Genomic DNA, 26435 nt, shown 5'->3' with positions numbered 1-26435 from the left:
TTCATTTATAATAACAAAAGCCTAGGATACCAAAAACTATTCTCAACAATAAAAGAACTTCTGTGGAAAATCACTATCCCTGACCTCAAGCTGTACTACAGAGCAATAGTGATTTTTTTTTAAAAAACTTTATGGTATTGGTAAGAGACAGGCATGTAGATCAATGAATAGAAATGAAGACCCAGAAATGAACTCACACACTTCCTGTCACTTGATCTTTGACAAAGAAGCTAAACCATCCAGTAGACAAAAGACAGCATCTTCAACAAATAGAGCTGGTTGACTGGCAGTCAGCATGTAGAATAATGCAAATTGATCTACTCTTATCTCCTTGTACAAAGCTCAAGTCCAAGTGGATCAAGGACCTTCACATAAAACCAGATATGCTGAATCTAATAGAAGAGAAAGTGGGGAAGGGCCTTGAACACATGGGCACAGGGAAACATTTCCTGAACAGAACACTATTTGCTCATGCTCAAAGATCAACAATTGACAAATGGGACCTCATAAAATTGCAAAGCTTCTGTAAGGCAAAGAACACTACCAATAGGACAAAACAGCAACCCACAGATTTGGAAAAGATATTTACCAAACCTACATCTAATAGAGGGCTAATATCCAAAATATAAAGTATTCAAGAAGTTAGACTCCAGAGAACCAAATAATCCTATTAAAAATGGGGTACAGAGCTAAACAGAAAATTCTCAACTGAGGAATATCAAATAGCTGAGAAACACCTAAAGAAATGTTTAACATCATTAGTCATCAGGACAATGCAAATCAAAATCACCCTAAGATTCTGCCTCACACCAATCAGAATGGCTAAGATCAAAAACTCAGGTGACAGCAGATGCTGGGGAGGATGTAGAGAAAGAGGAACACTCTTCCATTGCTGGTGGGACTGCAAACAGACAAAACCACTTTGGAAATCAATCTGGCAGTTTCCGAGAAAATTGAAAATAGTTCTACCTGGAGACCCAGCTATACCACTCCTGGGCATATACCCAAAAGATGGACCAAGATATAACAAGAGCACATACTCCACTGTGTTTATGGCAGCCTTCTTTATAATAGCCAGAAGCTGGAAGAAACCTATATGTTCCTTCAACAGAGAAATGGATACAGAAATGTGGTACATTTGCACAATGAAATACTACTCAGCCATTAGAAACGATGAAATTATGAAATTCTCAAGCAAATAGATGGAACTAGAAGATATTATCATGAAAGAGGTATCCCAGACATAAAATAACATATATGATATGTACTCACTAAGTGGATATTAGCCCAAAAGCTCACAATGTCCAAATACAACCAACAGACCATAGGGAACTTAGAAGGAAGATTAGGGTGTGGATGCTTCAGTCCTGCATTGATCGGGGAACAGAATGATCTCAGGAGGTGGTGGGATGGGAGACCTGAGAGAGAGAAATAAGGGGGAGGAAATAAGAGGGCAGTATCAGGTACTGGAGGGCATGGGAGAGCAGCACACACGGAGTCGGGAAATCAAATAAAAATGTGTAGCAGAGGGGGAATGAGAAACTGAGGGTAGTCACTAGAGGGTCCCAGATGTCAGGGAAACGAGAGGCTCCCAGGACTCAATAGGATTGACATCAGCTGAAATGCACACAGCAAAGGGGAGATAGAACCTGTAGAGACCACCTCCAATAGATAGGCATGGACCCCAGTTGAGGGATGGGGACACCCACCACTCTTAAAGTATTTAACCCAGAAATGTCCCTGCCCAAAGAAAAGACAGAAACAAAAAAATGGAGCAAAGACTGAAGGAAGGGCCATCCAGGGACTGCCCCACCTGGGGATCCATCTTGTCTGCAGACACGAAACCCCAACACTGTTGCTGTTGTCAAGAGGTGCTTGCTGAGAGGAACATGATGTGGCTGTTCCTTGGGAGGTTCTGCCAGCAACTGACCAATACAAATGTGGATGCTTGGAGCCAGCCATCAGACTGGGCTTGGGGACCCCATTGGGGGAGATGGTGGAAGGACTGAAGGATCAGATAGAGATTGCAACTCTATAGGAAGAACAATGAAAGTCACCTGGCCGGACCACCCAGTTCTCCCAATGGGCTAGACCACCAAAAAGGAGTGTAGAGGGAGGGACCCATGGTTCCAGACACATATGTAACAGAGGATGGCCTTATCAAATGTCAATCGGAGAGCAGGTCCTTGGTCCTATAGAGGCTTGATGCCCCAGCACAGGGGAATGCTGGAGTGGTGGGGTGGGAGCAGGTGGTTAGATGGGGTCACCCTGATAGAGTCAAAGTGGAGGAAGGAGAGGGTGAATGTGAGATGGGGGGTTGTAGAGGGGTAACTTGGAAGGGAGATAACATTTGAGATGTAAACAAATGGAATGATTAATTTTTTAAAAGTTCTCTCCATAAGACTCTGTAGAGAACTTCAATAATACAATCATGAACTAATAATTGACAGAGAAATGAAAATGAAAATGCCCTGTGAATACTCTATCCCATCCTACAGTCTCTTCTCTGGTTTTATCTTCTTTTCCCACTTATGATTACTTTCTGCTGAGCAATGAAAGTCTTCTGACTTTCTGAAGGATCACATTCATTACCTTTCTAAACTAGACCCTGTATCCCATAGTGGTCCTTCTGGTCCCCTGACTGTAGAGGAATGTCTTTATCCAACCATTCCATCCTTAATGCTCAAGTACGTAGCCATTCAGTACCAACTCTTGGCACTTTGAACCTACAAGGCTTAAGTGTGCTTAGACCTAGTTTTCTCATAGTTGGCCCAAAGCATGAACATCCTCAGTCATCTGCCTTTGGAGCAGCTGAAATTCACTCAGTTTCTTAAACTTTTCACTCTGGATTAATTTTCCCACTAAGCACATAAGCTTGGTTAGTAGTAAGCACCATTTTTCTCTGAAGCATACCTACAAAACTAATTCTCCATGGAGCCAGGAAGCCCTTTCTGTTTAAAAACCTTATTCGTTTCAACATAAGCCACCAAGTTACAATGCCTTCCTTGGGAATGAGACAAAGGGCTCTCCGAAAGTCAGGTCCCCAAGTCTCCTGGAGCACAAATTTCAGATGCATCTGTTTCTATAGTTTCTGTTCACAGTCATCACCTAATCCATACATAAGTGATCATCAAGAATTCTCTCGTTACTATATATAAAACACATTAATGTGAACCGGAATAATTCCCTCCAAGAAAAAAAAACCCATATCATTTCAGTTTCAGAAAAGTTTTTACATGACTATTAACTGGTGAACAAAATATGAAGACTAATACTGGATAATCTACTCAGCAAACTCCATTCAGTGCTGTGAGTTGTAGCCACTTGCTTGAGACTAAAGTTTGCTGTCTCAGCTCCAGCTCTGATGGCTGCTTGTTTTTTCTTCCTTCCTTTCTTTCTTCTTTCTTGCTTTTGTCCTTCCTTTTTTTTCCCCCTTGGGTATTTTTTATTTATATTTCAAATATTATCCCCTTTCCTTTCCCTGATCCCCCCCCTCAGAAAACCCCTATCCCATCTGTCCTCCACCTGCTTCTATGAGGGTGCTCTCCCACCCACTCACCCATTCCCTCCCACCTCCCCACCCTGTCATTCCCCTACACTGAGGCATCAAGCCTTCATTGGACATTGATGCCCAACAAAGCCATCCTCTGCTACATATGCTGCTGGAGCCATGGGTCACTCCATTGTATTAATTGGCTGGTGGTCTAGTCCCTGGGAGCTCTGAGAAATTTGGTTGGTTAATATTGTTGTTCTTCCTATGGGGTTACAAACCACTTCAGCTCTTCCAGTCTTTTCTCTAACTCCATTATTGGTGACTCTGTGCTCAGTCTACTGGTTGGCTGCAAGCATCCACCTCTACAGTTGTCAGACTCTGAAATAGCCTCTCAGGGGACAGCTATATCAGGCTCCTGTCATCATACGCTTCTTGGCATCAGCAATATTTTCTGGATTTGTTTGACTGTATATGGGATAGATCCCCAAGTGAGGCAGTCTCTGGATGGCCTTTCCTTCACTCTCTGTTCCACACTTAGTCTCTGTATTTCCTCCTGTGAGTATTTTGTTCCCCCTTCTAAGGACTGAAGCATCAACACTTTGGTCTTCCTTCTTGAGCTTCATGTGGTCTATGAATTGTATCCTGAATATTCCAAAATTTTGGGCTAATATTCACTTATCAGTGAGTACATTCCATGTGTGTTCTTTTGTGACTGGGTTGCCTCACTCGGGATGATATTTTCTATTTCTATCTATTGGCCTAAGAATTTTATGAAGTCATTGTTTTTAATAGCTGAATATTACTCCATTGTGTAAATGTACTATATTTTCTGTATCCATTCCTCTGTTAAAGTACATCTGGGTTGTTTCCAGCTTCTGTTTATTATAAATAAGGCTGCTATGAACATGGTAGAGCAGGTGTCCTTGTTATATGTTAGAGCATCTTTTGGGTGTATGCCCAGGAATGGTATAGCTGGGTCTTCAGGTACTACTATGACGAATATTCTGAGGAGCCATGAAGGCTGGATTTTACCTAGACAAGCTGAGCAGAGTTGAGTGTTAAGTGGAAAGTCCATCAATGTGGCTGGCATCTAATCTAATTCTTGTCTCTCAAATAAGCTACAGACAATGGGAAGGACCAGAAGGGAAAAATGATGAATTCACAGCCTAACTAGAAGAAAAGCTGAATACTGTGGTCAGATACTGACTAGAAGCACACTTTTGTATACTAGAGATGCTGTTTATATCACTACAGAGTATTGAAATAGGATTTAGTTATTCTATGGGGGACAGGTCTTTTGTGACTAGAATTTAATCCCTTTTTAAGTATTGTTGGTTGGTTGGTTGGTTTGCTTTGATTTTGAGACAGGGTCTCACCCAAATAACTTGTACTGGTTGAGAACTAAGCTAGCCTCAAACTTATCTCCTGCTTCTATTTTCTAGACATCTAAGATTACAACTATTTACCACAATGCTGGGTTCTGTCTATGGCTTCAAATTACTGCCATGTTTTTGATCTTAGGAGTTTGATTAATTTTCAACATTGACCCATGTTTCAATTAATCACCATAAATATGAATGTTAAACTAAACAAAGATTTTTATTATAGAAGATTTTGCCCAAATTTCCAACACAAATAATACAATCCAGTAGTAGGATTTGATATAAATAAGTACACTCAAATATTAGTGAGAATATTGGTTCCCTCTTCCACAATTGAAAACATTGGATATATTTATATTTTGAAACCCTAGATTTTATATATGTAAATTAGATATAATCATTTTATTTGATAAAAATTGTGGTAATGAAGATACAATGCAAAAAGAAACCAGATCAGTTATTTAATAATAGATACTAAACCAAGAGGGCTGTTTGAGGATGGTCAACACTACCTAAAGAGCAGGTGCCTCCCACATCAGTACTGAAGTTCGATACCAACTGTCTGAGAAGAAAATCATACATCTATATTTCTGCTAATGCTTATATAGAATTTATTTCTCTAATGTTTCTGGTCAGTGCACTGGTTAGTGTTCATGACATTCGGCCCAATCACTTGTACAAAATGACACACCCTACATTCCACTTACTCAGTTCTTAAAATCTGCTTACTTTTCATCACTTTAAAGATTTTAACTGTTTTTCTGAATCTAGGTGATAGCAAGATATTTTAACTTTTACACAGAAAAGAAAATGGTGATCAAGGAAAATCTGTAATTGATGGTAGATTTCCAATCCTACACTTTTATTTTAAATTAGGCCTCAGAAGTCTCTAGAAACAGAGGAGCATCTTTGCTGGCCAGACCAGGACACAGCCTAATAGCTGCTATTCGAAGCCAACATCAACATGAATCCTTGCCACTGGGTATGTATTCTAAGTTATTGAGCCTCTAGCCACCCAATGCTCAAAGCACTACTGTCTTTTCTCTGAACCCTTCAACAGTTTTGTGTATTCTTTCTTTTCTTTTCTCTTCTTTTCTTTTCTTTTGAGACAGGTTCTCACTGTGTTTATTTAGCTCTCCTGGCATGTTTTATGTGGACTGGGCTATCTAAAAATAAATAAAATTCATCCTACTCACTACTCTGGGATTAAGGGCATGTGCACCACCATGCTGGGTCTCTCCTCTTTCGTGACACATCACAACCTGCCTCTCATCCTTCCCATCTCCATTAGTCCCTTCTTCTAGATCCTCATACTCTTTATTTTCTATTCTATTCGATAATCAATTGAACTCAGAAAGAAAAAGCTGGACTTAAGTGAGATAACTGATTCATTTTCTTGTTGCTGTATTCAAGGTTTTGCATTGTTTGTAGGTTCATTTTTCTTTTACTATTGTTATCTAACATTAATCTGTATCTCCATATTTTAATTTTTGTGACATGGTCACACTAAGTTGTTAAAGCTACATTTAAACTTTCCCTATAGGCCAGGCAGGCACTGAATCAAGATTTATCTGCTTCAGATTTCTGAGTAGACTTCAGATTATAATCCTCTGCCACTACACCCAGCTACACACAGGTGTTGTTTTTAATATGATGACTTTAATTTATCTTTAAATGTTTACACCTGTATACAATATGTTTTAACCATTATCTACCTACTAGTCTCCCCTCAAGCTCCTCCTAACCCCTCCTCTATCTTTAACCCACCATATCCCATTAGTGCTGCCCATATACACATGGGTATAGGGCCATCTACTTGTGAATTCGTAATCAACCAAAGAACACACTACAGAAAAAAAAATCCCTCTCCCTCTGCTATCAACCATCAAGTGCTAATAAGTCTTCAGTTAGGGATGGGGCATTAGGTGCTCCTCCACATACATGCTGGGGTGTTAACTGGCTTGATTTTATGCAGTCCTTGTGTAGGTAACTATGGCTGTTGTGTGTTCATAAGTACAATAGCCCTGCCATATCCAGAAGACACTGTTTTGTCCCAGTCCTCCCCAACCTGACTCTAAGAATCATTCATAGGTTCTCCCCCAAGCCTACGACCTCCCCAACCATAGTTGAGAGTACCAGACTTGGGATCCCTCCTGCAGAGCAGATCCTAAATCAGCTTTAGAAAAGGTTGGTGACCCTCTGTCACATTAATGCCATCACTGCACGAATGGGATTCGTGTTTGACAGCTGGATAAGATGGTTGTTCTTTATAATCTTTAGTCTGTGCCTCTCTTTCCACGTGTGTAAGAGGAAAGCTTGCACAGTCATTATTCCCAATCTCAACTATTTCAGTCCAAAGCGCTTGTGTTCAGCAGAATGAAGTGAGGGTCTAAATGATGTGCACTGTCATCCCTGTGACCGGAAGGTCAGCGTAAAGCTATGACAGCAAGAGTTCAACACTCAGAAAGGATTTCTTTGAACTCACATAGGATCGCTTGTCATGATAACTTCGGAATGGAACCATAAATACAAGAGAACTGTGATGATCTTCATCTTCCATCTAAATATAGATGAAGTGGCCCTGTCCTATCATTTACAGACAACTGCTCAGATTCAACTCACTTTTACTCTTATCTTTTAAGATGATAATGCTATTGTGTCCTATTTTTATACAGGAGCTTGGCTTTCTTGAGAGTACTTCAAATGATTACATTATTGCCTATAATTGAGTGGGCATTTTATGGTCATCTTCCTCAACCACCATTCTGCATTTTTTTCCTGTTTCAGCATACAATGACAAGATTGTAGCATTTCTTCGCCAGCCAAACATTTTTGAAATGCTACAAGAACGTCAGCCAAGCTTGGCAAGAAACCACACACTCAGGTAGGATTCATCTCTCAACCCTAGAGCACTTGATTCTTCCAGTTTTCTTTCCAGGTTGTAAAGCAACACTATGAAGAGGGGCCACTGAGGATTATGACACTTTTTATCCCTGTGGATAAGTTTTGCTGAGTACTAAAAAGAAAGGGTCCAGTGTTCTGGAAAAAGTAGTCCTATCAAGTTACATAGTGTTGAAATTATTGCCACTGACTTGGAGGAAAACAGACAGGAAAAAACATAGTTTTTATAAACACTACTTATATAAAGCACTATCTAAATTATTTTTTGTTTTGAAATATAATTGTTTCATTGATAAAACAATTAGGTGACAACCTTCAAAAATAAGCACACAGTATTATGTTTATGCTAACTATTTAAATCCTCATATATGTGAATCGTGATTAATATTTTTTGTTCCTCTTTCTTTTTTTAATTGTTCCATTTATTTACATCCCAAATGTTATCCCCCCCTTCCTGGTCACCCATTTAAAAGTTCTTCACCCCACCCCTTTGCCTCTGAAAGAGTGTTCCCCTATTCACCCCAATCACTCTTCCCACATCCCTTTCCCTGTGGCTTCAAGTCTCTACAGGATTAGACACAAACTCTCCCACTGAGGCCAGACAAGACAGTCCTCTGCTACATATGTGCCTAGGGCCATGGACCAGCCCATACATGCACTTTGGTCGGTGGTTTAGTCTCTAGGAGCTCCTAAGGTTCCAGGTTAGCTTATGCTTTTATTCTTCCTATGGAGTTGCCATCCCCTTTGGCTCCTTCACTCCTTCCCCTAACTCTTCCATAGATTCCCCAACTTCAGTCTAATTGTTGACTGTAAGTATCTGAATCTGTCTCAATCACCTGCTGGTAGAGCCTCCCAGAGAACAGCCATGCTAGGCTCTTGTCTTCTGCCATCCTCATGGTTGAACTTATCTTGATTTCCAGCAGTTTCTGCCCTCTAAATGAAGAAGATGAGTCTTTACAATTCAATAAGGGCCTTCCATTGTTCACAGCACTCTCAGTGATAATATTTGAGTAATATGGCATGCAGAGATTTTATTATAATTATATCATTTTCCTCTTCTCTTTCCTCTCTTTAATATATCCTTTCATGCTGTCTTTCAGATTCTTGGCCTTATTTTTCATTATTTCTTATTATACATACATATATGTGTGTGTATCTATGTGTGTTTATGTATATGTGTGTATACATACTCATGAATACAACCTGTTTCAGTCTGCACAGTGTTACTAGTGTATATGTTCAGGGCCGATGATTTGGCACTGCATAACCAACTGCCTCTCTTCCCTGGAGAACAGCACTTCTGCTCTAAGCATTCCTTGGCTACCTGTAGGTCTTTATCTAGGGTTGAGGCACTGACGTCATCTCTGTTCAGCTCATGTTTCTGCACTCCATCTTGCTGATACATACAGTCTAACAGTCTTAGAAAACATAGTAATCTCCCTGTTCCTCTGGCTCCTACAATCTTTTCGCCCCCCTCTTCTGAGCCTTGGATACAGGGAGCTGTTGTGAATGTAAATGTGTCAGTTGGGACTGAGCTCTAAAGGTCTGCATTTTGGTTGGTTGTAATTTTTCTGTAATAGTTTGCACCTGTTGCAAAGAGAAGTTGCTTTGATGAGAGATGAGGATTGCATTTATCTGTGGTATAACAATAAATTTATAATGCAGTTAGGGATTGTACTGATTTAGTAGAGTGATAGATAGTTTTAGGCTATCCTCAAACCTCTGGGATTTCATAAACCCTGGCTAGTTCTAGGTTTCCAGTTACATATGTATGTAATGAAAATTAGTGACAAAAAAGAGACTATGGATTTGGAAGAAATCAAGGAAGGGTTTGAAACAAGACAAGGGAAGGGGAAAATTATATAATTCTATGATAATCTTAAAAATAATAATAACTAAAAATTTTTTTTGGATTTTGTGCTCCAGCAGCATTTAGCCCACTTGTCTAACAATAATCAACCACAAATATCACTGTATATGTTCACAGTAACTAAATATGAATTTCAGAATTATTTTCAGATACTTTTTTAAAAGAAAAGGCTAACTAGTAGAACTGTAATGTTGTCAGCCAAACATTAGACAGAGCTGAAGGAATCCAGTGGAAGAGACAGAAGAAGGATTGTAGGAACCAGAGGAGTCAATTCTGTGAGTTTCCTTAGAGTATCCTCCACCCCTCTGGCTAATACAATCCCTCCTCCCCTTCTTCGCTCACTCTTACTCCAGGAACTGTGCCTTTTAACTTTCCTGGTTTCTGCCATTACTAAGAATATGTACTCAAGTCTGAAGGTTTAGTGCTAGGAACCTTAAATGAGAGGCCAGGGATGGGTGGGGGGGGGGGGAGAGAACACGTAACATTTGTCTTTCTGACTCTGTGTTACCTCACTCAATGTGATCTTTTCTAGTTCCAACTATTTACCTAAAACTGTTAAGGTTTCATTTTTCTTTAAAGATAAATAGCATTCTACAGTGTGTGTGTGTGTGTGTGTGTGTGTGTGTGTGTGTGTGTGTGTGTGTGTGATGCTAAACACTATTGGATTTTATTTTTAAAGCTAGCTACCAAGGTCTACTCACTTAGGCTGACTGCCAGGATCCAGCTATCAAAGTATTGAAGTCCAGTAAACAAAACCCTCATTGGCTCACCTAATTAACATACCCAACTAAAATTAAACACCTCATCCTAACATAGGGTTTTTTCTCCTTTTACCTTTATAAACTGTTTTATGAGTCACATCTGGCTCCTCTCTACTCAAAGGCAGTTTTTTATCCTCCAGAACAAATACCCCTCCCCCTCTCTATTGTTCTCTCCCCCCTCTCTTGTTCCCTCCTCCTCCCTCCCCTCCCCCTCTCTTGTTCCCTCCCCCTCCCTCCCCTCCCCCTCTCTCTCTTGTTCCCTCCCCCTCCCTCTCCTCCCCCTCTCTCTTGTTCCCTCCCCCTCCCTCCCCTCCCCCTCTCTCTTTTGTTCCCTCCCCCTCCCTCCCCTCCCCCTCTCTCTTGTTCCCTCCCCTTCCCTCTCATCCTCTACCTCCTTTACTTTTTACTTATTCCCGCCCTATGTCCCTCTATCAAATAAATCTCCTTTTGTGCTGAGAATTTGGTCTTGGGGGTCCTGGGCCTATAACAATCTCTAACGATTTTGATTAGCAATTTCCCTTATTGCTAGGATGACAAACAATTTTAAAAGAAATACCTTATACATATCTTTCTCCTTTTGAGAATTCTTTGTTCATGTTCCAGATTCATGTTTTGTTTGTTTTTTTAAGTAAACAAAAAATGGTCTTTCTAAGGTTTTAATGCTCAGTTTTCACAAACACAAGTTTCTACTCAATTTCACAACATACAATAAAATGTTCTGGTCTTTAAAATGTGCATAAGTCAACTATTCCTCATAGTCTTTTCCAATCTTTCAAAATCACCAGGAGTTTCTACCTAATACTCTACTGTGTTTACACTCGGATTGCGTGTCTTAAGAACAAACGAAATCCATGATATTTTGGTTAACTCAGTGTATTTATAAAATGAAAAGCTCTATCAAAATACTTTTCACTGGAAAAATAAATAGAACAGACAATGGATCTACCAAAGTTCACATCCCTTTGGCAGATGTCAGTGTGGGACAGTTCATGGCAAATACAATTTGCCCTTATTTCCCCAGAGCTGATCAGCTTCCAAGCTAACTGTTAAATTATTTCACTGAGATTCATCATGTCGGTGTCTGGCTCATTCCACATCATCTTCAGCCAAGCTCTGAGCACTTACAATTCTCTGACTAATGGTTGGAAGCTTGGTCAGAAGCATCTGGAACACTGGTGGTGGAAGAGTCTGCTTTCACACTTGCAGGAGCTGCTGAGGCTGTCCACACACAGCAGCTGCGTTTGTCAGGTGGTCCACACCCTTCTCGTAGTCACCTTGTGCCAATAAGTCTTCACCAAGCTGTATCTCTTCAAGAAAGAATTTCTGAACAGCATTAGCATCTTTAAAATCAGGTAGCGTGGAAAGATCACCTCTCCTTAGCAAGCTTCTGTTTCTTTCTTCGTTCTCGAAGCCTGTTCTTGAAGTTGGGGTCACTCCGCCTTTTGCGGTCGAAGTAGATGCAGTACCCGATGAAGAGGGCACCGCACACGCCCGCGGCGATGGCGCTGTTCCATCCCACCATTTTCGCTCCACTGGGGCGTGTGCTGGGCCGCGGAAGCCCGCCGGGCAGCGGTTAGCTCCGACCGATCAAGAGCACACCGGCAACTCGCTGCTGCCAGTCTGCAGTCCAAACAGAAAAGGCCCCAGACTCATGTTTTAAATGGGTCATTTGGGTTTTTACTAATTAAGTTCTTTATAGATTCTAATATTGATTCTCTATCAGATATATATTTGTCAAAGGTTCTCTCTCATTCTTTGGGCTTTCTCCTCATCCTATTTATTGTCCCATCGCGTTTTCCTCTTGTTGAACAGATCCTAAGTTCAATACAGCCATTGGCTACCACCAGCATATGAGTGACCGATGGCCCTACTGTGTTCCCTTAGAGTTATCATGCCATGTTTTTGTGGTTCATAGGCATATCTGGGACTTTTAGTCACGTTCCTCCGTTGGGAGCTTACATGGTGCCTTCTGGTTGCTTTCCTTCTTTAGAAGCTTTCAGGTCAGATCCATCTCAGGGTCCTATAGCTCCTGTTTCTTAAGTGCATGGTGTCTTCAGCAATAGTTTGCCTTGCACCTCTGCAGAGGAACCAAGCACAGTAGCAATGGTCTATAATATTTTGGGAGACTCTTGGAAAATCCTGACCAACAACTGAAATGAGGGCTTCTGTGCCTCGTTTGGGTGGAGGCTGGTGTTAAATGGTTCTTCGGTTCTTGGATGGGGGCATTGTCAGCCAAGACGAGAAAATTCCACTTAAACTGCATATGTAACTTTATACACTGACTTACAAGTATTATGGGTATTTTTAGGTAGAGGGTTAAAGAGCTGGGCTTCTGTTACTCCCTGAAAAGTATGTAGACCAGCATACTTTATTTTTCAAACCCCAGTTAGAGAAGCCACCAGGAACATCCCCAAGTTTTGCTTATAGCAATTACTGCAGTAGTATTTTATTATGTGGTTGGACCCCAAGGCATGCCCCTGTTCAGCAACATCTTGCATATTTTAAAGAGCCCCCCAAAGATTGTCCTTACCTTTAAAAATCTCTATTCTATAATAATAATTACAGAAAAAAGTTTTCAGTCTTAAAGGAGTGGAGATGCATAGGAGGTATTCAAGGGGGGAGAAATAGTGATAGAAATGGTGTAAGTATAGTACTCGTACGCGAAATTCTCAAAAAATAAAAAATAAAGAAGTTAAGTTAAAAGCCTAATGTTTACCAAAACAGCTAAAAAATAGACTCAGCCTACAGTAGATGAATGAATAAAGGAAGACTGATACATACCTACAACAGAATTATATATGGCCATAAAGAAAATAATGGAAACATGACATTGAGAGAGCATGAATTGGCCTGGAAATTATTTTAAGCAAAAGAAACCGGATTGTTGAGACAAATTCCGAATCCTTTCTTCATATATAGATTCTGAATCTTAAGTTTTAGATATGTGTGTGGAAAAGGCTCATTTACACGTGACCAGGCTTCAGGATTGTGTTGTTCTAACATGAAATGGACCTAAATGTCCATTCACCTGTTGATGGACATTTGTTTCACTGCCAGTTTGGGGTTACTAAGAATGAAGTCCTGTTGTAGAACTAGCTATGCTGTGTAAGGCTCTGTCCTCTGAACCACACTGCACACCTTCATAAGATCAGCCGTGTCTACTTGCCAGAGTTCATCACACATTAGGCTGCAGAAATTCCCACCAAGAAAGGTGGATGCATCCATCCACTTCTCCCAGTCATTTGCCTGCAATTCTGCCCTAACGCATGTGGCCTCAGGGTCTCAGGGAGGGCCTTGAATATATACGTTGGGGGGAAACTAGGGTAAGGAGACACCATTTATTAGTCTATAGGGAAGACATCACCCACGCTTCTAGTGCAACTGTTCTGGGATCTCCCGTGGTCCTGCAGGAAACCCCTTACCCACGATGCATAAGTAAGATCAATAAATGTGATGGGTAACTATAAAAGAAGCCTAAATGAAAATCCCATCTATTTGGAGCTACTGTCAGAGAGAGAATAACACTGCACTGTCAGTAGTCCCTGCTGGGGTAAACCAATGAAGGGTATATGTGATATCTTCATATTTTCATTTTTAATTATTTTATTGTGCCTTACCCAATATAAAAATACAAATTTTAATTAAAACTTAAACATTTAAATTATAAAACCAATCCTTAAATTTTCCCCAAATTTAGCTGCAAAAAGGCAAATTTAACTCATTTAAAGCATGCATACATCAGGTGATTACTGGGGGTACTGGTGTTGCTATTATCAGGAAAGCAAATTGAAAAGTCACTCTGAGCAAAGTCATTACTCCCTATCTTAGACTTACTTGACATAATTTCCCAGATTAGAGTTGGGAACGAGAACGGGTAACCTGTAACTAAACCAAAACAGACTGAGATCTCTGCTTTGACTAAACCTGAATGTCCTGATTATTCTAAAGTTCTAAGGCACCCTCTGCTCCCACTGTGGCAGAACACATTTTCTATCAGGCAGGAAAATTTCCCTAGAGACAGCCTTCACTCTGTCCTCTCATGGCTTTCACTATACCTTGAGCCAAGAGAGGTCTTTTTACATCCCCCTAGCTTTATTGTGGTCTTCTCTGTCTCAAGTAAACTCTGACTTTGCTATGCTCAACTTCAGAATCTATGTGAGTCTCAAAAGGAGCCAACTCTAGCAAAGCATCCTAGGAATTCAAATATGACCTTTGAGTCCTATGAAATACACTGGATATTTAGAAAATGCTATTAGCCATGTTGCAAAAAGGGATAAAAATAAGCCTAAAATGATTTATTTATTCCTTAGCTTTTGAGTTGATATGTAATTTTCATTTTCTTTTGAACTTTATTCTAGGGAGAAAATCCACTATATTCGGACAGAGGGCAATCATGGGCTTGAGAAATTGTCCTGTGATGCAGATCTAGTCATTTTGCTGAGGTAAGAGGTTGGACCTGAGATATTCTTGAAAAGCTAGAGTGGAGAGGTTGGAGAGGGGATTGGAGCCTGAAAAGGATGAGACTCAAACACTTTCCTTTTGCTCTAGGAGATCATGGGAGCAGAGCTTCTGTTGTTGATTGGTAGTCCTTGCTGTGCATCTTATTATTAGATGTACAACCAGAGCATTAGGAACTGTTACATGTAGTTTTATGCTACCACCTTTGCTCCTGGATCTGAGATTTGGCTACCAACACACTCCAAGCTTCCCTTAAATCTGAGAAACTGTTCCTCTATAACTTGCCTTCTTGGCACAATTGCTGGGCACTGATATCTCCTGCCTGGAAAAGCATACTCTTACCAATGTATTATTTCCTTCTCTCCACCTGCCCTAAACTTTAGTGGATAGTCTCACCTAGCCCCTGTCAAACATCCCTGGCCACCCACCTGTAGTAGTAGCCACAGGCCCCAGCTCCCTTCCCCCACTCCCCGAACCTCACATGGTTGCTAAGTTCTTCCTCCAAACCATGGCACAAAATGCCCTCCCTCCTTCCTTGCATTGCGTTTACCTTCTGTGATCCAGAAGGCCTGCCTGTACATTCCATCCAGCAATTGGCCTCAGGCTTTCTTTACTGACAAATCAACAACCAATTGGGGAACAGGACCTTAGCATCAGACCCGCCCACTTTGAGGGTCTGTGAAGTTCTTAATGGAAACTTTGTTGTAAGGCTAATAAGTGGTTAAAGAGCCAGAGAATTCACAAGTGGAAATTCTAACAGTTTAAACAAAGTCTATGTATACTTTCTCATGGGGAAACAGACAACTAACTTTCCCCTTTTTAACCTTTACAGTCTCTTTGAAGAAGAGATCATGTCCTATGTCCCCCTGCAATCTGCCTTCCACCCTGGATATAGCTTCTCTCCCCGCTGTTCACCCTGTTCCTCACCTCAGAACTCCCCAGGTAACTTGAAATTCTGGCCTGGTGTCACCTAAGTGATCCTGTGTGTTTTTACCAACTGAAAGAGAAAACAAAACAGTTGTGTGTGTGTGTGTGTGTCTGCTCGTGCGCGTGCGCATGTTCTCTCTCTCTCTCTCTCTCTCTCTCTCTCTCTCTCTCTCTCTCTCTCTCTCTCTCTCTCTCCTAACTAAAGGCACACTGTAAATCAGGTATTGACAAACTAAATTGTTGCCTGTTTTAATAGTTTTCCCAAGCTATAGTGAGACTTGTTTATGTTTCTAAATGATTGAGAAAGAAAATAAGATATATTCTAATAAACATCCCAAGCTAACCTAAAGCTCATGGCTATACTAAGATAGCCTCCCAGATATTGAGATTACAGGAGTGTGTCATCATGCCAAACTGAACAATAAAATCAAACCTCAGGATCTCTCAGTGATGATTCTAGAAATCTGCCCATGCTTGGTCATATTTGCATTTTCTGGGGGAGATTTCATACTTACAGCAGTAGAAATGAGCAATACTAGCAAAACTCTATTGTCTTAAAGGTCTAAAATATTAACTCTCTGTTCCCCTTATAGAGCTGGATCCCTGCCTTAACCTGTCATTTCGACCTAATGGCTGCTCTAGGCAAAAGAAAGCTTGCATAATAATGATGTGAAAGTCCTTATTTCAACAAAAATAATTGAATGTTGATTATCTGATGCTGTGGGTCATACAGTATCTTCAATGTTTTTCAGATTTGTCTAATATTTTGGTCTTCTACATATCCCTTCTAAGAATGTTGCTTTATACAAATACCACAGAAGGCTATTTATGACTATCTCAGAAACTGGTGGAAATTCTGTTCTAAACTAAATCCATATTCACTGATTTGTCTTAAAATGAAACATTTTTAAATCAAGCACTCTAAACCAACTCAATCCAAAGACATATCAGTTTTGATATTTATATGCTGAGGAATGACAGTAGGAAATACTAAAGAGCATTAGTCTTCTGTAATAATTTATATCCTGCAATAGTCTCCAAGCTAAGCTGAGGCGTTCAGGTAGCGTTCATTGGTATCACATGCTATGAGAACATGCACAGTGCAAAGTGCATGTAGTGTGTTCAGACCAAAGCCGCAATAAGGTTGTGTGGCATACAGGAGAGCTCTGCCAGCTGCACTGAGGACTCATTTGGTTTTGAATTAACTTTTGGTTATTGCATGTTCAGAAAAAAATTTCCATAGCTTCCACGTTCAGTTATGCAGTCCATAAAATACTGATCTGACATCAACTTCTAAATGTGTGAGTCCTAGCGTATGTTTCTCCTCTCAGCATCAGTATCAATATAGAAGCATGGGACATCACACATGCTAAGGTCCTCTTGGTCACAATCTACATTCAGTCATTTTCCAATATCAATTTATAAGAAAGCTTTTATTTGGCTTGTTTTATGTTAATACTTTTAATTACCCAAGAAATGAGCAAGTCAAGGCAATCCTCATGGAAGAGCTTTTGATAGAAACACACTTGAATAATTAAAGTGGAAAATACACACATTCCAATCAGGATCCACTTTTCTCTTTGCTATTTTACTATTGTTTGATATAAAAGTTGTTGAATGGGGGCAATCAAAGAGATTTCTTAGAGACAGCCACTAAGGCTAGGGACATGCTTCTGTGGCTCTGCTGTCACCCTGCACAGTTGTTCCTAAATGAAAAGTCATGACTATCACTGTGTGCTTTTCTCTACAGGTTTACAGAGAGCCAGCGCAAGAGCCCCTTCACCATACCGAAGGGATTTTGAAGCTAAGCTCCGCAATTTCTACCGAAAACTGGAAGCCAAAGGATTTGGACAGGGTCCGGGTAAAATTAAGTGAGTACCTAGTACTGCTCCTTAAATTATGGGAGTTACTTTCCTCCATCCACTTTTTGCATCTTGAATATTGGATGTATTAATATGGTAACAATATGGCCTGAATGGGATGAATAGGAAAATTAGAAAATTGGAGAAGAAAGAGAATAATGTGCCATTTAATAACATGCAAGGGAGAAGACAGGGAAGGGGAGGAAAAAGAGAAAGAATTATAATTTAAGACAAAGCGATACACAGCAGACCTTTCCAGAAAACAGACACCCTTAATCCAAGCTAAAATCCTATATTTCCATTCATGTGAGAGTAATGTAAGAATAAGGCAATTTTTAAACTCTTTGCAACTTTGCAATGAAGTCCAAGTAAAAACAGTGTTACCTGTCACATAGTTTATTGTTTTTATTAAAAAGCTGAGCTCAAATTTAAAATTCTAACTTACGATACCTCCTAACCAGAGAATATCATCCTGAGTGAGGTAACCTAGTCACAAAAGAACACACATGATATGCAGTCACTGATAATTGGATACTAGCCCCAAAAAGCTCTGAATACCCAAAGAACAACTCTCAGACCTTATGAAGCTCAAAAAGAAAAAAGGCTAAAATGTGGAAACCTCAGTCCTTCTTAGAAAAAAAAGAAAGAAAAAATGTGTATTCATTATATATTATTATGTAACAAATTTTGTGAGCTATAATAATATTTTATAAAATAAATAAATGAATAATAAAAAATCAAATTATTGTAAAATGAAAAAAAGATACCTCCTAACCTAAGACACATGATATCACTTAACAAAGCAATCATTTTCAATACAGTTGGGTGTGTCCAGTGATAAGCATACACGTGTTCTTTGAGTGCCAGCATTTTGAAAGTGTAAAGCCCAGTACCAAACTGACGGAAGCTCTGTCCTGCCTTCTCCTCTCTGATTAGAAGCTAATGAGTGAAGCTGTATAATGAGTGCTCATGGTAGTGCTCAGCACCCTGACGTCACTGCTTCCATTCACTATGACCTTTGCCCTCAGGCTCATCATCCGTCGAGACCACTTGTTGGAGGGGACCTTCAATCAGGTGATGGCGTACTCCAGGAAGGAGCTCCAGAGAAACAAGCTCTACATCACCTTTGTTGGAGAGGAGGGGTGAGGCACCAGGAGCTTCATACAGATCAGTGTGGGAAAATCAAACCCAGGAATGAGAGGCAATGTCTCTCAGGAAAGAAGAGAGTAGCTACAAACCACTGGCCTAAAGTGGCTCTAAGCATAAACCCTTAGTAAGCATTCTTCTCCCCAGGCATTCTCAAGCTTTGGGCTTCTTTCTCCTTAAAGAAAAAAAAAGAAAAAATAAGGAATCTGGGTTACTGGCATGTCCCAAAGTCTGAGATCTCAAGATCAAAGTATAATATAAATTAAAATCCTGAACAATTGAGCATATACTTTATAGGTAGTGTACATTTCTGAGAATCAAAAAAACAAAACTCTTCACTCCAAAATGCATATATCAAATTATATACCGTAGTTTTCATGTGCTTTCTGTGGCTTTATTAATTACCTACATGTGCAATTCAACTACCTTAAAGGTCAATGAAATAGATTTGTAAGCTTGTATGAATACACACACACAGAGACACACACACTTTTGTAGGAAATTCTTATGCTCCCATAAGTCCCTGTTTGCAATGGGCAAGCTGTGTGTTTTATCTTATAGATACTTGATAGTTGAAAGGAGGAAAGTTTAAATGCAATTGTTATATGAGTTCATTTGTAAACATTTGGTTAAGAAGTACCCCCAAATCAATATTGTCTTCTATAAATTGGTATTTCCACTTGGAGTTCTCTGCAAAGAGGAGAGACTGCTTGGTGCTTCTCAAGCCCCAGACCTGAAAGTCCTCACTAGGATCTGAATAAAAGACTTTCACAAAACTGAACTCCCTGGACCTGTGCTTCCTTTGCAGACTGGACTACAGTGGCCCTTCTCGAGAGTTCTTCTTCCTGTTGTCTCAGGAGCTCTTCAACCCTTACTATGGACTCTTTGAGTATTCTGCAAATGACACTTACACAGTGCAGATCAGCCCCATGTCGGCATTTGTAGAAAACTATCTTGAATGGTAAGGTCTCTAATTTTCGCTTTCTCGTGTTTAAATTTGTTGTCCTTTTGAGTCAAGAGTCAGCAGCATTTCTCTAGGAAAATTGCATTTGGAGCAGTTAGCCAGGAATAGTTGGATCCCAAAAGCCAAGATCCTCAGTTAACACCCATAGAAGCAAGAATACTAATCATTACAGAGAACTGTCAAATGATATAAGATAGAATAATTGCCTACTTAAAATACTCTAAGAAGACATAGATCACAAAAACTGATAATTTTACTGAAATCACAAATGTGCTACTGCATGAATCTCAGAGGTATTCATGGTTTTAAAATTCTCTTACCTTGAATCAGTATGCCTTTAGCATTGGATTTATTTATATCTTACCATAAAATAAACTTCCTGAGTCGGGTGACCTCTAAGCATCCATCTGATTTGAAAATTCAGCGTTGTTTTTATTGGCTTCTAGTAGGAAATTATATTAGCTATTATGAATATATGTGTAAAAATCAGGATCTGTCGGTTCTGTGTGGCTCTGGGCTCAGTACCTACTGTTGCTGATGCCTCCAAAAAATCTACATAGAGCTAATCACAGACAGCTGCATCATCCTAGACCTAGTTTGAGTATCTCATTGATCTCCGGACATCGTTTTTGGGTTCCAGAGATGGCTAACACCACTCCTTTTTGAAGCAGCTCATTTATACTATTATTAAACTAATCTGCTGAGAATTTTATTTTTCACACTGCCTTGACAAGATACCAGGTGAAAAAAATTAAGAAAGAAAGGTGGATTTCTACTCACAACTTGAGGATGCATGGTAGAAGAAAGTGAAATGCTTGGTTGGTCACACTGTTCTGCAATCAGGTAGCAGAGAACTATGAACACTTATATTCTACTTGCTTCCTCCTCTTTATTTAAGTCAAGCACCCTAACCTGTAGGATAGTGCCATTTACATCAAGACTGTGTCTTCCTGCCTCATTTAAATATCTCTAGGAATGGCCTCACAGACAAGCTCAAAAGTCTATCTTCCAGATAATTCCAAACTCCATCAAACTTACACTCAAGATTAACTATCACAAGTCTACCCCGTGTTAACTTAATAACCAAACATAATACTTTAAATTTTTAATACATCTTATTTACAATTTTTTATAAAATACATTTAGTTTTCTTTGCTCTTTAGTATTTTCTTCAGTTTTCTTTTATTAAAAATGATTTATATACAAAATATTCTGATTAAGATTTTCCCTTCACCAACTCCTTCATGATCTTACTCACCCTCTCCTCCCATTGCAAATCCACACCCTTTTTGTTTCTCATTAGAAAACAAAAAAACATTTAAAAAATAACAATAACATGAGATGAGACAAGAACAAACAAACAAATGAACGGGAATAGGGCAAAACAAACAAATAGAAGAAAGAGAACCAAAGAAAAATCTTAAGAAACACATATAAATGTAGAGACACCAACATTCATACACACAGAAATCTCATAAAAACACAAAACTAAAAGCCATAATACAACCTGAATGATTTAAAAATAAAAGGAGAGCGAGGGAGAGGAAGAAAATTGCCTCACAAAAAATTATAAGGAAAAGAACCTCCAAAGATGCCATTGAGTTGATTTTGTGTTGGCCATCTACTGGTGGGTATGGGACCAGCTCTTAAGAGTGATTTGTATCCCCAGTAAGACATTATTGGAGAGAACTAACTTTTTCTTCGTGAGGTATTTAGGATAGCTTCTGCACTGAGGATATGGGCTTGTGTCCACTTCTCTCAGCACTAGGACCTCATTTGGTGAAAACCCATGCGGGCCCTATACACGCTGCCACAATCTCTGTGAGTTTGTATGCACCCTGGCCCTACTTTGTTTAGAGGGCCGTATTTCAATGTATTTCACTAGTGTTCTTAGGATCTTTCCACACCTTCTTTCACAAGGTTGCCTGAGCCCTGAATGGGGGGATTTGATGGAAACATTCCATTTGGGACAGAATGTCTCAAAGTTTCTCACTATCTGAACATAGTCCAGCTTTAAGCCTCTGTATTTGTTCCCATCTACGAAAGAAAGAGACAACTCTAATGATCACCAAGCAACGTAGGCTATTGTCAAGGCTATTTATTGGTTGTTTTCCACAAACTAACAGTAAGGTCCTATTGCTGAAGACAACATCTATACAACTCACTGAGCATGGGGAAGTCAAACTGTTGCTATCTAAAGCCTTTACATATGAACTGTTGGTGATACTGGAAAGTACTCTGCATGCTGCCAAAGAAGAAAGATAAACACTAACCCAGCTACAAATTCTAACCTAAAATGATGATCTGCATGCATATTGCCCTAGTGTAATAGTGACACAGTTTGTTCAAATAACTAACCATTACCTAAATGGATTTAATGCCAACTCCATGATACAGATCCCATACCTGACACTACTCAAGTGATCAGAAAATATATTTTGATCTTGTCAGGTATGTGTTCTATCACATAGAGTGGGCCTTAAACCCAACAAAAAAGTGGCTATTTACCCCATAACATTTGTGCCATTATTGTACCAATATATATTATAGGCAGGTTGCTTTCGTAGGTCTCAGGATTTTGTAGCTGTGTGATACTGATGATTACTTTTCTCCTCTGACATCATGCAGAGTCAGTTTCAGTACTGTGAATACTAGCCAGTAGGGGTGAAGCTTCTAGTCAGGCACCAGCCAGATTTCTCCATATTCAATGACATAAGTAAGTAGTGTCTTCAGCAATAAGTTCTGACCTTATCATAATCTTGTGGAGGGTAACTAATAACCTTGATGATATTCTGCGATATTTGTCAGGGGATAAATGACATGTTTAACCAATAGCTCACTAGGATGTAACTGATTCCTGACACTGGACATTTTATTTCGTGGCATTAGATTCTACTTGGGGCATTTTCTTCCCTATTATGTAGTGACTTCACACAAATTACTTTTAGATGTGTATATGTTTTGAAGTTCTCACAGTAGTAGTCTTCAATGTGGCTTTTCAAAAGGCCTTAATGTTGGTTGTCTGTCTCCATATCCCTTCCTTTATTATGTCCTCCCATAACCCTCCCTTTTAATCATCCTAGTCTAGTTTTCCCTTTATCTCTTTATAAACACTATACTCTCTTTTTCCTTCCTTGAAAGGTTCCCGTTTACTCCCCGGCGGCTTCCTAGCTACCTAACTTCTATGGCAGTTCCAATCAAAACATACGTATCTGAAACTTAAAAGCTAGCATCTATAAATAAAATATTTGTCTTTGGGGGGCTAGGTTATCTTACTTAAATTGTATGTTTCTAGTTCCGATTATTTACCTGGTTTTTTAAATTTTTCTTTTCTCTATCCTTTTACTTATATTTTTATGTTTCCATTTTTAAAATTTAAATGATATTATATTAAATCACATTTCTTCTCCCTTACCTCCCTCCAGTCCCACCCAGTTAACCTCCCTTAAACTCCTCCCATGTCCTAATGCTCTCAAGTTGACAGTCTTTTTTCTTTTATTAGTATTTTACATGCATTATAAATATATATGTATATGCACAAATACATATCAATTCAACCTATAGCATCGATTTTTGTTGTTTGTGTATAAATGGTTTTAAGACTTACTTCTGTGTGTAGAACATTCAGTGAAGAGGATCATCCCTAGAAAGAGCTAATTCTCCTTTGGTTCTCTGTTACCTTTAGTTTTTGTCTGGTAATGGTCCACCAGGAAAATTTTTCCACTCCATGTAAACATGTTCATTGAGATTTCCATTGCTCTAATATTGTTTATGCAATCATTTCTAGGAGAGACTTTTCACATCAGACTTCCTGAAATTGTGGCTTGTACAATTTTTCTTCCTCTCTTCTATGATATTCTCTGAATCATAGATACAAGAGCTGTGATAAGATGTGTCCACTGGTGCTAGGTTCCCCATGAACTGTGGCTCTCTGCATTGTATATTGTGTCCAGTTGTGTTTTTCTGTTACTGACTTCATTTTTTGTTGAGAGAGAGACTTCTTTGGTGTGGGGAGTGGAAGCTACACTTATCTGTAAGTACAAGGATAAGGCTTAGGAGATTGTAAGGAATTATGCTAGATTAGCAAAGTGGCAGTAGTAGATTCTAAGATTTGTGACCTCAGTAGCCCTGAAAAACTGCATAGGTTTCCAGTACCAAACATGATTTTCCTCCTGGTGAGTGTGTCTTAAGTCTTAAGTATCTTAAGTTAGATAGTTTTCCATTCCCACCAACATGTGAATGACACTTACTGCACCTTTAAGCATAGCTTATCTTGCTGGTGACTGCTGTGGTTCACAGATATTGTAGCTGGGGAACACTCTTTACTTGTTTAGTCCTTTATTGGCAGGTTGCATATTTTCTGGAGCCAGGTACAATGGACTTCGGGAAAGCGGCTTTCGATCATCTGAACCCTGTTTTAAGTATGCAATATCTTCAGCAGTAAGCTGTTTCCAATTTCTGGATATTATAAATATATTAGAATCAACTGACCTTTTATCTCTATTGTAAAATGCAGTTTTATGGGTATATGCCCAAGCTGATTCTTAATTGATTTGCAGCATTTTGAGGAAACTCTACATTGGTTTCCATAGAGGACATATACCAGTTTACATCCACACCACAATAAATAAGAAGTGTCCCTCTTTTCCTACATCCTCATCCACATGTGTTGTCATTTTCTTAATCAATCTTGCCAACTATGACTAAGTTAAGATGGAATGCCAGTTATTACAAGAATACTCTAATTCTAGACTTATACAGTAAGTTTGCTAATGGCTGTTTCCTTTTTGTTATATAGGGCAGTTTGAAGAAAACTGCTGTTGAAAGCGTTGGTAGAATTTGTAGTGAATTCCATCTGAATCTAGACTTTTTTTTCACTGAGAGGCTTTATTGCTATACCTCATTGCTGTTGGTCATTATTGATCTGTCTAACTTGTCCACGTATTCTTGGTTTAATTTTGGCAAGCCAAAAGCGCAGTTCTTTTGATTTTCCTAGTGTTTTTTTTTTTTTTTATTTAAGTTTTCAAAATTTCTCAATTTTTAAAATTTAATCATAACATGATAACAACTCAACTTGGGTCTTCTCTTTCCTCTGTTTAGTTTGTCTATGAAGCTGTCAATATTATTTCAATAACCAGTTCTTTGTTTAACTGAGTCTGTGTATTGGGTTTTTTTTCTTTTTTTATTGGATAGTCTCTATATTTACATTTCAGATGTTACCCCTTTCCCATAATCCTATCACCCCTCCCCCTTCCATTGCCTCCATGAAGTGGCTCCCACTCCCAACCTCAGCGCCTTGGCATTCCTCTACACTAGAAAAATGAGACTTCCCTGGACCAAATGACTCTCCTCCCATTGTTGCCAGACAATGCTATCCTCTGCGGCATATGCACCTGGGGTCATGGGTCTCTCCATGCGAACTCATTGGTTGGTGTTTTAGTCTCTGGGAGCTGTGGTGGGTTTGATTAGTTGATAATGTTGTTCTTTCCATGGGGTTGCACACCCTTTCAGCTCCTTCAGTCCTTTCTCTAGCTTCTTCATTGGGATCCCTGTGTTCAGTATGATGGTTAGCTGCAAGTATCCTCCTCTGTATCAATATGGTTCTGACAGAGCCTCTGAGGAGGCATCCATATCAGGTTCCTTCCAGTAAGCACTGCTTGGCATTAGCAATAGTGTGTGGGTTTAGTGGCTATATATGGGATGTATCCCCAGGTGAGGCAGTCTCTGAATGATCTTTTCATCAATCCCTGCTCCTCTATTTGTTCCTTTATTTCCTCCCATGAAACAGGTAGGAACTAAGAGTTCTACATCTTCACCTGAAGGCTGCTAGCAGAATACTGGCTTCCAGGCAGCTGGGACTAGGGTATTAAAGCCCAGACCCACAGTGACACAGCTACTCCAACAAGGCCACACCTGCAAATAGTATAACTCCCTGGGCCAAGCATATACAAACTATCACTGAGACCTGCTTAAAAATACTAAAAATGGGTAATTAATATAGCCAGGCTGGTCAAATAATATATTATATGTTAGACATTTTAGGAGGTTTGCATACTTACAGTCTATTATAGTAAAACCAAAATATTTTTTCAATTTAATTCTATTCAATAAATCTTGATAGCTCTTGTGTTTTAGTTATCTTTCTGTTGCTGTGATTAAAACCATTACCAAAAACAACTTATGGGAGAGTTTATTTTGGCCGAGAGAGAACACATCTCAACCATATATATGTAAGAGCTAGAGACAGAAAGAAACACAGGGAGTGAGGTCCTAAAACCCATCTCCAGTGATGTTCTTCTAAAACATCTCCAAACAACATCTTCAACTAGGAACCTATGGGCCTATGGGAAATTTTATCATTCAAACACACAACATTCTACTCTCAATGCCCATAAGTTCATGTCCATACCATAATATAAGATGTACTTAGTCCAACTTCAAATGTTTAATAGTCTCAATGTTGTAAAAAGTCTAAAGTCCCTTTAAGACTAAAGGCAATCTCTTAATCATGTCTCCTAAAAAGTATTTTTTAAATGGATCATTGAAAGTATGAGGTTTGCATTCACCATCTATTTCAATGAGTTTTCAAAAAGCTATAACTGGGAAACAGGTATTCATCTTCTTCGTGACACAGATGAATATATAGAAAGCATCTCTACCAGTATGTTCTC

At 39.3% G+C, this 26435-nt stretch overlaps 1 protein-coding gene and 1 pseudogene across 3 annotated transcripts in view; one reads left to right on the top strand and one right to left on the bottom strand.

The window, feature by feature from the left end:
- HECW1 (HECT, C2 and WW domain containing E3 ubiquitin protein ligase 1) overlaps positions 1-26435 on the top strand; it is a gene marked incomplete at its 3' end in the record, with an annotated part of 297921 nt that overhangs the window by 251945 nt on the left and 19541 nt on the right. For both annotated transcript variants that reach the window (XM_080917747.1, XM_080917746.1), the window contains exons 16-22: positions 5752-5857; positions 7663-7759; positions 14766-14849; positions 15698-15807; positions 17543-17663; positions 18683-18796; positions 19609-19761. In XM_080917747.1, coding sequence (XP_080773873.1) covers positions 5752-5857; positions 7663-7759; positions 14766-14849; positions 15698-15807; positions 17543-17663; positions 18683-18796; positions 19609-19761 — 785 coding nt within the window. The remainder of the gene's footprint in view (positions 1-5751; positions 5858-7662; positions 7760-14765; positions 14850-15697; positions 15808-17542; positions 17664-18682; positions 18797-19608; positions 19762-26435) is intronic.
- Positions 11494-11929, bottom strand: LOC308421294 (mitochondrial import receptor subunit TOM20 homolog; annotated as a pseudogene). The gene has a single exon. The product of its transcript is annotated as a mitochondrial import receptor subunit TOM20 homolog (transcript).

The sequence above is a fragment of the Micromys minutus genome (assembly GCF_963924665.1).
Source record: "Micromys minutus genome assembly, chromosome: 6".
Lineage (NCBI taxonomy): Eukaryota > Metazoa > Chordata > Mammalia > Rodentia > Muridae > Micromys > Micromys minutus.
Note: the sequence above shows the minus strand (reverse complement) of the source record. Positions and strands in the feature narration are given on the sequence as shown.